The 13,024-nt window shown below is 42.6% G+C and overlaps 1 protein-coding gene across 3 annotated transcripts in view; it reads left to right on the top strand.

The window, feature by feature from the left end:
- The window catches only part of KAT7 (lysine acetyltransferase 7), a 31,063-nt gene extending 18,830 nt beyond the window's left edge, over positions 1-12,233 (top strand). For all 3 annotated transcript variants that reach the window (XM_060082849.1, XM_060082848.1, XM_060082847.1), the window contains 7 exons: positions 1,494-1,685; positions 4,118-4,207; positions 4,503-4,643; positions 5,742-5,835; positions 8,343-8,489; positions 9,803-9,909; positions 10,544-12,233. In XM_060082849.1, coding sequence (XP_059938832.1) covers positions 1,494-1,685; positions 4,118-4,207; positions 4,503-4,643; positions 5,742-5,835; positions 8,343-8,489; positions 9,803-9,909; positions 10,544-10,645 — 873 coding nt within the window. In that variant the 3' untranslated portion in view covers positions 10,646-12,233. The remainder of the gene's footprint in view (positions 1-1,493; positions 1,686-4,117; positions 4,208-4,502; positions 4,644-5,741; positions 5,836-8,342; positions 8,490-9,802; positions 9,910-10,543) is intronic.
- Positions 12,234-13,024: the final 791 nt, after the last annotated feature.

Raw genomic sequence — 13,024 nt, 5'->3', positions numbered from 1 at the left:
CCCCCAGCCATCCTAATTTGAGACTTTCTTCCTTTCCATTCATATTTAAAATTAAATACCCCTCCTCCCTTGCCTTGTCCCTTAAAGTTTTTCCTCCCCACCTCAACTCCTGGAAGGACCTGTTTTGTGGAGGTGGTTAGCTGGGTAAAACAACAGGTATCCCTTTGTGCCAGGTGGGTCATTTGCAATTCCGAGAACCTCTAGACTGGGAGATAACCCCTCTCTGTTGTCCTCTTAACCAAAACAGGAACTCCCCTTTGCAGGGTTGCCTCAGCCCTTCATTACAGCTATAAAAGAATAAAAAGAACGGTGAAGAGGAATAATGGATACAGTTGTCAGATATTTTAGAATTGTTCTTTGACACAGCCTAGTTTCATGTATCAAGATGGTTTCCTCTTCTGATTTTTATTTATAGTTACCATTTAGTTTTGAATCCCTAGGCAGAATTTTCAACAATTTCGCTTTAAGAAAATTGTGATTGAGGGGTCTTCCCTGGTGGTCCAGTGGTTAAGACTCTGTGCTTCCACTGCAGGGGGCATGGGTTTGATCCCTGGTCTGGGAACTAAGATCCCGCATGATGCACGGTGCGGCCAAAAAAAAGAATTGTGATTGAGTTTACCTCGGATTTAATGAATTGAATGTCTTCAAGGAAATTTAGCTTGTAAAGTGAATTTCATCTTCCTCTTTAAAAAAATTATATTGAATACTTTATTTAAAAATTCTCGAATAGACTTGTTGAAAGTTTTGTGGGAGGCAGGGTTTGATGGCTGCCCTTGGCTAGGCTGGGTTGCTGCTGCTGGTTTTCTCTATCCTACCCTGGAACAGAGGATTTCCTAGGCCAGCTTTTCACAACTCTTTACCTGGTTATTCAAAATTATTTCTGTAGCCAACTCATAGCCGCTGAGTGGGGACAGCCCTCCAAAAATACCTTCTACTTTCTAGCTTTAGATTCCAGAATTAAAGCATCATCCCTCTTTCAAAACTATTTTTTAAAGGACCTCAGCTGAGAGCACGGCTGCCATGGGTGTATGTCACGCAGATCCTCGCAGCTTTATAAAAGCTGCGGATACGTAAAGCACATCCTAAAGAGCCTTTTGTTCAGTTTCAGAATGTTTCGTAAAGGTGTAGGGAGTATTTGTGACAGATTGCCTTTTATGATTCAGTTTGGTTCTGGCTGGTAAACATAAAATTTTACCAAGGACTTGTTCTGATGTTCAGGAGATGAGGCCCAAAGTGTGGTAGGGAGCAGGGGAAAGCCACCATTGAGATCTGTGCTCTGGGCAGTGCAGATAGTAAGTACATTTTCTGTAAGCTTCCTGGTTCTGGTTATCTGTGCTCCTGTAGTTCTCTTCAGTGCAAGTTTCTCATGAGATAGAAGCCAAATCTGATTTTTTTTTTTCTCATAGCCTAGCATGGTGGCGTGCACACAGCTTAACAACAACAGAAATGATCAATTCTAATCCTCCTTTGACTTAATTTCTTGTCGACAATAGGAGAAGTTAAGGCTGCAAGGCCAAATCACAGAGGGGAGCAACATGATTAAAACAATTGCTTTTGGTCGCTATGAGCTTGATACGTGGTACCATTCTCCCTATCCTGAGGAATATGCACGACTGGGACGTCTTTACATGTGTGAATTCTGTTTAAAATACATGAAGAGCCAAACAATACTCCGCCGACACATGGTAAGTTGTTTGGGGCTCCATGACCGTAGTGGTGATAAGCTATGGGATCTCTAGATTTAGACATCTATCTAAGCACCTCTAAGTGGTCCACAGAAACGGGAGGAAGGCACAGGAAATTGAAAGCCACATTTCAGAGTCGGGATATACAGCCTGTGGCAAGCCTGGGTGGCCCTTAACCACATCCTGTCATACTCATCTCCCTGTCTTTTTTCTTGCTGCCTGCTCTTGTCTGTTTCTCCCTTGGGATGTGAATTACCTCTGCCCACAGTTTTTCTGCGTCTCAACTAGATGAAAATAAATGGACTTCATTAGATAGACCTTCATTAGACAGAGATGGGACGTGACTCACCTTTTGTGTCCCTAGCAGCTAGCATGGGCAGTTAATGCCCCATAAATGTGTGTTAAATGAACACTTGCTTAAGAAAGACAAATTACGAAATTAACAGAATGGGTCCTTAGGTCAGCGTCTCCCTTGAGTTGCTTAGTGTCTTCTGGTTTCTGAACGGTCTTATTCCTGTGAAAATAGGAATAAACACTTGAATCTGATTTTATTGTTGACAGATGTGCTCACTAGGTATTCTGCCGTTTTAAGCCATTTTTCCTTCCCTAGGTATGGAATGAAAAGTTTTGTCTTAAAGGGAATTTCTGCCATGGAGCAGGGATGGGGAAGGGTCAGGGGTGGAGATTAGTCTGTCAGGCGGGGAAACCTATCTTTTTTCTTATTTCCATAGTCACAACGTAATTGTGGCTCTAAGGCCTTTTAGGGTGTCTCTTTTCCCTTCCCCTTCCGTCTTTATTTCCCAGGATTTCCACATGCTGAGAATCTATAACCCAGGCTTCCTATGATTTCTGTCATAACACTCTTCTCCCCAGTTTGGTGATAACTGCTTTTTTGTGTTCCCAACTCTAGAGTACATAGTGGCCCAGAACTGCCACTGCTAATTAAGCCCTCTAGACTCCAGCCCACTAGGCTCCCACTAGACTGGGTGGGGAAGGATGTGGGGAGGGGGGAGGGGGAGGGGGAGGGAGGGCAGGTGGGTGAGTGAGGACTGGACTCCATGATTGAAGTCCATGGAGATAACCTAATTTAGGGTTTGCTATGTGAAAGACTGGTATTTTTATTGATATGAACTGCTTACTATTTATGCCCTTTTTCTTTTTGTTTCTGTTTATTTAGTGGCACTAACCAATGAAGTAGCAAAAAGGCAAGAAATAGTAGTAGGGGGAGGAAACAAAGGGACTAGATAAATTTGAGGATCAAGTAAACATTCTGAATATTTGAGGTTCTCTACTGTATTATATGAGTTACAAAAATTGAATTTCATGAAATAAAAACCTATTTTAATTCACACCTCTGAAGATTCCTATTGCTTTAGGCATAATCACAGAAATGGGCTTTCTTTGGCCATTTGGCCAACAGTTTGGCTTCTGTTTCTGAACAGATAATTGTTGTTCGTTTGCTTATTGTTGGGAAAAGCCAACATGAGTAAAGGGGTGGAGATAGGAACAAACTACAGGTGGAGCTTTCTTGAAACAAGACCAGTTACTGCATATGTGGCCTTACATGTGACAAATCGAGGCATGATTCTTGAGTTCACCAAGAGTTACAATAAAATTTAATAAAAAATATTCCATATACATATGCCTTTTAAATGATATTTTAAAAAGTATTTTTACATAAAACCTTTAAAAAATTCACCCATTTACAGCAGTGGCTTCCCGGCTGCATTAAATCTATTAGCAATTGAGGGTGAGGAAAGGAGAACCTTGTGCCCCCTTGTGGCCAAGTCAGTGTCCGTTGTCCTGTCTTCCTCCCTCCTCCGCTCCCCCTGCTTCCTGCTGCTCAACCAGGCTTCCTTGCCTTTTTTTTTTTTTTTTTTTTTAAGCCACAGAAGGACATGCTCCTATTTCATTATGGTATAACAAACGGAACACTTGGAGAGGGGGGCATGGTTTTTATCACTGGGTCTGTTTTCTAATCTGAAAAAAAGACCATAATGGTTTAGGTGGTAATGAGAAGTTTCTGGTAAAGGTGAGAGTACCTTTACTTAGCAACTCTCAGCTGCTAGAAATAAGTTGCTTAAGAATTTCCTGTTGGCACAAGGCATTTTATAATAAGCTAGGGGTATTTTTTTTAAATTTATCTTGCTTTTACGTGGTAGATGATTTTAATCTCCTGGGTTGGAACAGTGCCAGAATATAATCCAGAAAACCTGTTCCAAACTGCTATAAAAATACCACAAATATATTGCAGTGACTTGAGAGGCCTTTATTTGTTTCACTAAAAAGAAAATCTGTTTTGCTCTATGTTCTCAGGTTTGTCCAGCTGTCCATCTCAGCTAACAAATTTGACCTGTGATTCCTTTTCCCTTTTGGGCAGCAGTCTTACTGGGAAGGTTTGTTTCTCTGATGTGAATTCCATTCTCTTGCAGGCTAAGTGTGTGTGGAAACACCCACCCGGAGATGAGATATATCGCAAAGGTTCAATCTCTGTGTTTGAAGTGGATGGCAAGAAAAACAAGGTAAAAAGTGCTGACATCAGAAAAGGGGGTGAAAGTATTGTACATTCACAGGTTTCAGAAATTTGTTTTATGTGCTGACATCAGAAAAGGGGGTGAAAGTGTTGTACATTCACAGGTTTCAGAAATTTGTTTTATCTCCATCTCACCTTGTAAAGAAGATAGAACTCTTCTATTGGCCAAAATACACAATTTCTGCTTCATTAACAATAATGGTATGACCTTTAAATTTTAGGCCTTTATCTGATAAGTATAAGAATCACTGGCCCACACATAAACGTTGTTTCTCTACTTCCAGATCTACTGCCAAAACCTGTGCCTGTTGGCCAAGCTTTTTCTGGACCACAAGACATTATATTATGATGTGGAACCCTTCCTGTTCTATGTTATGACAGAAGCAGACAACACTGGTTGTCACCTGATTGGATATTTTTCCAAGGTCAGCAGGATCTGGAGATTAAGAAGCTGATGACCAGAGCAGGGTGATTGATGTTGGCATATGGTGGCTCAGATCACTGATGGAAAGGGGCAGTTCCCTGGGCAGCGAGGACAGCCCTTCTCTTAAAGGCTGGCAAGGGGTGGGGTGGACATCCACGAATCAAAGGTTATCTAATGACAATGTGCAATTCTTTATTAAAAGCTTCTGATTTATTCATTTCTGGACTTGTGGATTGAAGCTGCCCATTAATTACTGGCCAGGGCCCTGCCTACTAACCCACAAGCCCACATCTTGTAGTCAAGCCAACCAACTCTCCTGGCTTTGCTCTCCTCTGTGTTATTAGCTTAAAACCAGGAATATGTTCCTTTTGCCTGGTTTTCTAGCTGGGCTCCTTCAGTTGATAACGCCACTGTGCCTTTAAAGACTCAAGGCCAGATTTTGCTTATGACTTTTTAATATAACAACTTTACTGAAATATAATTCCCCTACCATACAATTCACTCATTTAAAGTGTATGGTGTAGTGGTTTTTAGCATATTCACAGAGTTGTGCCACCACCTGGCAGTCACCACAATCAGTTTTTGTTACCCCAGTAAGAAACCCCGTACCCATAAGTAGTCACTCCTCATTTCCACTCATTCCCTCCCAGCCCGACTGTCTCTGTAAGTTTGCCTGTTCTGGACATTTCACATAAATGGAATCATGCAGTATGTGATTTAATCGTGTTTTGACCCCCTTCCAGAATGGGGACTTACTGTTTGGGTTCCCTCCCTTCTCCAGTAGGCAACACTCTTTTGAAATACTGCTTTTAAAGAGGGCTGCTCTAGACTGACTCACATTCTAAACCTTCTTGCCCTGCTCTGTGCCTGTAAGGAACCCAGAGTCAGCCCCCTTAAGATGAGACTGGAAATCTTAGAGCTAGGGAAACCCTGGGATCATCATAAAGGGTGTGGATGTACCAGCTATGAGCCTGACAGCCACTCCTCGGGACTAGGTAGCATATATTTTGCAAGCAACCTTGTTTTGTATCTGTGGGACTGTTGACACCTTTAGTTCCAAATTCTCATGACCCGCTCATCTGTTTGCTCTTGATTTTAGGAAAAGAATTCATTCCTCAACTACAATGTATCCTGTATCCTTACCATGCCTCAGTACATGAGACAGGGCTATGGCAAGATGCTCATTGATTTCAGTAAGTGAAACGGGAAAGTCATAAGTTCCACAAGCAGGGACCATGTGAATATTGTTGTTTGTCTTTTTGTCCTGTGATCTATCTATACAGTTCCTGGCATGTAGTGGAATTACACTGGTATTAAGTGAATGAGTAAGTGGAAGAAATCTGAACATTGTCAGTTGGCCTGATACACATTGAACACTCAAATGAATACAAGACCCTGAGTTGGTACCTAACGGTGGGAGATACAGAGGATAGTAAAGTAAGCTCTTTAGGATTACCCCAGTTTGAGACTTACCAACAGCACATACATGCATAAGACTTCAAATTTGTTCTTGGGTGTTAAGAATTTTAGTTTTGTAAGCCTTTGTCTAGAGGCAGTCTTATTAATCATGGATTCTGTATTGGGGAATTTGCCTACTCATTAAAATTTATTCATAAGCCCCAAATCAATCAACATGCCCATGGCAGCAAAAAAAAAAAAAAGGCACCATGCATTCCCAGATGAGGTTAAACAAGGTGCCTCGTTTCAGCTCTCTGTGTTTAAGCCAGTGTCCTTTTCACGGTCTATCAGTGCCATGTCATTCATATTTTTGTGCCTTTTTTTAAATCTTTATTTATGTGGCTGCGCCAGGTCTTAGTTGTCTGGGATCTTCGTTGTGGTGTGCGGGACCTTTAGTTGCAGCATGCATGCGGGATCTAGTTCCCTAACCAGGAATCAAACCTGGGCCCCCTGCATTGGGAGTGCGGAGTCTTAACCACTGGACCACCAGGGAAATCCCCGTATTTTTGTGCTTTTTATTATTGATTTTCTTTTCTTTTTTTTTTTTTGGCCGTGCCGCACAGCTTGTGGGATGTTAGTTCCCCAACAAGGGATTGAACCTGGGCCCTTGGCAGTGAAAGCATGGAGTCCCAACTACTGGACCGCCAGGGAATTCACTGCTGCTGATTTTAAATGGTCCCTAAGCGTAGTGCTGAAGTACTGTCTCGGAAGGCTGTGATGTGCCTTACAGAGAAAGTGTGTTTTATAGATAGGTTTTATTCAGGCATGCATTATTGTGCTGTTGGCTGTTAGTTTACTGTTAATGAATCATCAGTATGTATTAAATAGGTGTTTTTAAACAGAAGCACATAAAACGAGGCTATGTATTGATTGGTTGACAAAAATATGACCAGCAGCCCACAGGAACCTAACCCTGTATCTCCCCTAAGAGCAGTGGTTCAATATTCGCTAATTCAGTGTTCACTGTGACTTTGTAGAATATAACTACTGTGAATAATGAGATTCAACCGTGTTTTATTCGATATTCACTGTAACATGACATATTTTAGTCAAATTAGAATTCTTAGAAACAGTTTTGTGATCCTTTTTTTTTTAAGCCATCTGGTAAGAGATGAATCAGGAAATGGCACAATCCAGTAAGGGTATGAGGGGATTGTATATGTTTGAATAGGTAACACCTATTTTATAAACTTTATGGAAATTTTCAAACATATACAAAAGTAGCATAACAGTATAATAAACTCCCCTGTAATGATTACCATTTTATGGCCAATCTTGTTTTACCTATAGTCCCACCCTCAACTATTTTGGTATCTCTAAAAGAATAAGGTCTGTTATACTTAAAAAATACCAAAAAACCAAAAAATTCCTTAATGTCATAAATTATACTATTCAAATTTTCCTTATTTTGTGATTTTATTCTTATAAAAAAAATTTATTTTTACTCAAATCCAGATAGAACTGATATTGGGATTGATAGATGTAGCTTATAAATCACTTGTAGTATGAAAGTTCCCACTCCATCTCTTTTTTTTCTTTGCTATTTATTTGTTGAAGAAAGCAGGTTAATTATCCAGTGGTTTCCTGGGGTATGAATCTTGCTGACTACATCCCCATGGTGTTGAAAGTTAGACATGTAGATGTTAAAACTAGTGACTTAGTGAAATTCAGATAGTATCCATCCCTGCCCCCCTCCCCGCCCCCCACTAGTATTTCATAGGCAGTACTGAGATAACCCATTCTTAAAGTTCAAAAATTTGAAAAAGATTAATAGCTATATAGTGAAATGACTTCCCAATCTCTGTTCCCATCTACCCTGTTCTTTGTTTTTGTTTCTCGGCTTTTTTTTTTTTTTTTTTTTTTTTGGCTGCACCACTTGGCTTGTGGGATCTTAGTCCCCGACCAGGGATCGAACCCAGGCCCCAGGCAGTGAAAATGCTGAGTCCTAATCACTGGGCTGCCAGGGAATTCCTCATCTACTCTGTTCTTAACACATACGTACAGATAACCATTGATAAGTTTCTAGTGAAGCCTTTCAGAGTTTTTTTAATGTCTATTATAAGTAAATGTAAATACACATTCGTCCCCTTTTGTTTGTACAAAGGCAGCCAACATAGTATTGCATTAAATGACTGAACCCTAATTGATATTGCAAAGCAGACTCTGCTCTTTAAATCTTTTTCCATGTTGGTACATTGTTCTTACTAGGGTGAGACACAGTGTCTGTATTGTTCCCTGGCAGGTTATTTGCTTTCCAAAGTGGAAGAAAAAGTTGGCTCCCCAGAGCGTCCACTCTCAGATCTGGGGCTCATAAGCTACCGCAGTTACTGGAAAGAAGTGCTTCTTCGTTACCTGCATAATTTCCAAGGCAAAGAGATTTCTATCAAAGGTTGGTTTTTGACTCTTAGAAAATGGTTGTTACTCAAGATGTTAGTTCCACTGAATATTCTGACTTTTCTTTTTGGCCCTGTTCATGCTTTGTAACCTGCAAAGAAAATGCCCCATTCTGTATTTCATCTGAATATGAGAGCAGAAGGCCCACTAACGTGGACCACTCACTAAAGGTGCCTAAGGATTCCAGAGTGTTTGGCCCTTGGGACTGGTCATACGATTTGGTTTCTTGGGACTGGTTATATGATTTGGTTTCTTACAGAGAAAATGTGGTGTGTTTTTTTTGTTTTTTAAATTTTTTTTTTTTTTGAGTTTTGAACTTTATTTATTTACTTATTTTTGGCTGCGTTGGGTCTTCGTTGCTGCACGCAGGTTCCCTCTAGTTGAGGTGAGCGGGGGCTACTCTTCATTGTGGTGCGCGGCCTCTAATTGCAGTGGCTTCTCCCGTTGCGGAGCACAGCACAGGCTTCAGTAGTTGTAGCTCGCGGGCCCCAGAGTGCAGGCTCAGTAGTTGTGGCACACGGGCTTAGTTGCTCCGCGGCATGTGGGATCTTCCCAGACCAGGGCTCGAACCCGTGTCCCCTGCCTTGGCAGGCTGATTCCTAACCACTGCGCCACCAGGGAAGTCTGAAAATGTGTTTTTTTAATATTTATTTATTTATTTATTTATTTATTTATTTATTTTTGCGGTACGCAGGCCTCTCACTGTTGTGGCCTCTCCCGTTGCGGAGCACAGGCTCCGGATGCGCAGGCTCAGTGGCCATGGCTCACAGGCCTAGCCGCTCCGCAGCATGTGGGATCTTCCCGGATCGGAGCACGAACCCGTGTCCCCTGCATCGGCAGGCGGACTCTCAACCACTGCGCCACCAGGGAAGCCCTGAAAATGTGTTTTATAGATAGGTTTTATTCAGACATTCGTTATTGCGTCTCAAATCTCAGGTTGCTGACACTTTAATTCTAAACAAAAGTCAAGAAAGAAGAAAAACTTCAAGTCTTTTGGCACGCAGAGGAAATTCTAACATCCCTGAATATTTATGTGAGGATGGAAGAATTTAGTTTGGTCTGTCTTTGACCTTGATTTTTATAGGGGCCAAATGGTTTCCTGCTGTAATATCCCTCTTCTGTAGTTATTTTAACTGGTCAAATGAATGCTTTGTAAATTTCTTCTGAACAGCTTGGGTCAAGTAGTGAAGATGCCAAACATTTGGAGTCTGCGTCTAGATTTCCGCCAAGGGAAAGGGGGCCTTGGTGGCGCGGGGCGGGGGTGGTGTCTGCATTTTGGCCAAGTTCTCAGTATCTCTTCTGTTTCAGAAATTAGCCAGGAGACGGCTGTGAATCCTGTGGACATTGTCAGCACCCTGCAAGCCCTTCAGATGCTCAAATACTGGAAAGGAAAACACCTAGTTTTGAAGAGACAGGTAAAGTGACTGTCAGCCTCTTGCTCATTGCTTAATGTCCCTTGAGACCTAGCAGAGCAAAGTGGGGCCTTCACACCTTATAGGTAACCTTCCCTTCTTAAAGGAGCCTGACGCTACGCATCCTTTACTTGGTCTCATTGTTAGGCTTATCTTAAGCTCCTGTCTCAGATTTGAATGACAGACGTGTAAGCAGCTCCAGTTAAGCAGCTTTATGTTGCACGGTCGTGCTTCTATCCTTTGATGATTTTCTTAGATCGGATGAAGAGTGCCCATCTGTGGAGGAGAATCTTCATAAACTCCAGGGCCTGTGGAAGTGGTGTTAAATTCCTTTAACAAATGCCATCTCAACTCATGCCAATTTAAAATTTTTTTAAATTGACTTATAACGTTCAGTGATGGAAGATGAATAATGATTTTCAGGTCTTACTGAAGGCATAGCAGGAAGAAATGGATTAGGTAGGAGAGCACTGGGTAAATCAAAAGAGAATTTTTTTATATATACCTGCCTCACACCTTAGTATAGTATTAAATATGTAAGGGCCATTTCTTCTTTGCTGATAATCCTTTTGAAATCCACTTATAAACATGTTTTAGTTGAATGTATATAATACTTTTTCCCATTGTTCTCCCTCAGGACCTGATTGATGAGTGGATAGCCAAAGAGGCCAAAAGATCCAACTCCAATAAAACCATGGATCCAAGCTGTTTAAAATGGACCCCTCCCAAGGGCACTTAAAGTGCCCGGTTACTCCGAGCCAGCGAACCCCAGCAGTAGGAATCCGTACCCTAGGGATCTGTCTGTCATTTCTGTTGCTCTGGTGATTGGCAAGTGCAGTATCCTCTGGGGAGGCCCCGCCCCCCTCAGGGCTGTCCTGGCTCCGCCCTCCGTGCACACTGCAGACGCTGGTTCTGAGGAACTGATGCTCGGCCTCAGTGAGGTTGCCCGGATGGGATCCTGCACTAGACTCGAGTGCGGGTCCCTCGTAGCACTGACCCAAGGTGTTCTGTTTTGGTACTGTACCTGTCCAGTCACTGGTTCTCTCCTCTGGCCCCATGAGGTTGTGTCGTGTCTCTAAACTTTGTAATAGTGCTTCTTCTTGCCGCCCAGTCACCAGACCACCAACCACGGTTACTGCCACCAGGACATTCCCAGTTACTCCTTACCTGTGTTCTTGGAGGGGCAGGGAAGAGGTAACACTTCTGAGTGTGTGTGTGTGTGTGCTGGGAGGGGTCCCTTCCCTTTGGATTTCATCTCACTTTAAGTTTTTTCCTCCATTTTTCCTGAAAGACCTGTTTTTGATCAGTATCAGGCTGACCAGAGCCAAATACTTTTGAAGCCTCGCAGGGATTAGTCTTGGTTACAGCACATTATCTGAATGAGATGGAGAAAAGAATTGAGAAGTGGTGATTCTGTATTTGGATTTGAGTTCACCTGTGGGCAGTGGGCAACGTCTTGGTGGAAGGGAGTGGAATACTACTTTTTGCCTCACCAGAAAGTGCCCAGTAGTAAATGTTTTCTTCTCTTCACTCCCTGCCCATCTTTACGTTTGCAGGTGCCAAAGTAATTTCCAGTTCTCCCTCTCATGCTGCATGTTAACTGGTTAATTATACTGCAGAAACCTTTTCACCAGTACCAGTCTGATATAGCATCCCTACGCTTCCACATAAGTTACACTGAAGTTACACTGCTTTTGTCTGAACATCCTTGGAGAAGTGATTGAAAATGACTTCCGTGTCTCAGCCCATGACCCAGCGAGGCAGAATGGCCGCCCCTGCCAAGGTTCGCTTCCCTCTTCAACAGTGCCTCCCCCTCCCTCTAAGACTGAAGTGCTTATGCCCTTCCAAGAACTCCTCCTCCATTTCCTTTTTGGGATTTACCACCATCCCCCCATTCTCTGGTCTCCTATTTTTGGTGTTGTTTAAGTGAAGGAAGAGATGCTCCCTCTAATTTCTCTCTAGCCCATTATAACCTGCTATCTTGGGGCAGCTTTTGATGTATGACATGTCACCCTTTCCAACTTGGTCTCTACAACACTGCTGTCTTCATGTGGAACCCTCACCACAATCCCAACTCTGGTCATTTGTGCCTTTCTCTTGTCATCTTTGTACACTACTTATATTCACTGTGGGTTGGGGGGAGCTAATTTTAAGCATGTTCAGTGGCAGCTCCCTGCCAGTTTCAGTGTCACTGTTAAAATTTATCCAAAAGCAACTTCACTGGGGGTTTTCTTAAGGGGTAAAGGCCTTTTACAGAAGCTAATCCTTCCCCACATGTGGTAGAATGTGCTGTTCTATATCTGCTCCTCAATAAAGCATGTTCTCTGCTCAAGTCTTGTTTCACCTAGGAGCTCTCATTTTGAGTACAAAATGGTGCCCCTGACCTGCTGCTAATAGGTAGTGCACTTGGGATTTATTTTCCTAGCAGTAAACTGACTGTTGAGGGATGTGGTTTGTGGCTGGGGAAGGTTGTTTCTTCCTCTGTGATGCAGGGTATCTGTGGAGGCAGTGCTTACTCTGAGCTTGTTTACTTGATGGGATAAACTCTCCCTGCCACACTCTGGTTCCAGATAATAGGTATGCATAGCAATAAGTAGTCTGTATGATCCATTCTTTCATTAAGTTCATTAAGTTCAAGGACAGAAAACCCAGCAGGAAGTTAGGATACGTGGGGTACAGTCGGTAGCTGTGGGAAGTGGGAAAAGGTGGGTCCCTTCTTGTCTCCAGGCTTATTTGCCAGTAGTGAGCAGTGCCACCTCTAATCATTGTCTCTCGGGTTGAGATGATTTCTGAAAGTAGCTGCATTTTCCTGTAGCATTTACCTAGAGCAGGAAAAGGGTGGCCAGGCACTTCGCTATATGGTGGAGAGGAGGAGGGTGGTTTTGCCCACTGCGGCCAGCATGGTGAGAGCTTCTCCTGGCAGACAAACGGAGGGTCCTCCTTGGTAAGCTTAGAGTCCAGTGTGTCACTTGACTGGGGGTGGGAGATGGGATGGAGAGAAGCTCAAGCTTATAAAAAGACCCTTCTTACACATCTTAGAAAGATGTGTGCCCACATCTCCCTGTTCTAGGTATTTGCATCAAAGGGAAATTCTGCTCTCTCTCACATTTTGAAAAAA

This window comes from Mesoplodon densirostris, chromosome 18, assembly GCF_025265405.1.
Source record: "Mesoplodon densirostris isolate mMesDen1 chromosome 18, mMesDen1 primary haplotype, whole genome shotgun sequence".
Taxonomy (NCBI): domain Eukaryota; kingdom Metazoa; phylum Chordata; class Mammalia; order Artiodactyla; family Ziphiidae; genus Mesoplodon; species Mesoplodon densirostris.
The sequence above is the reverse complement of the archived record's forward strand: the minus strand, read 5'-3'. Positions and strand labels throughout refer to the sequence as shown.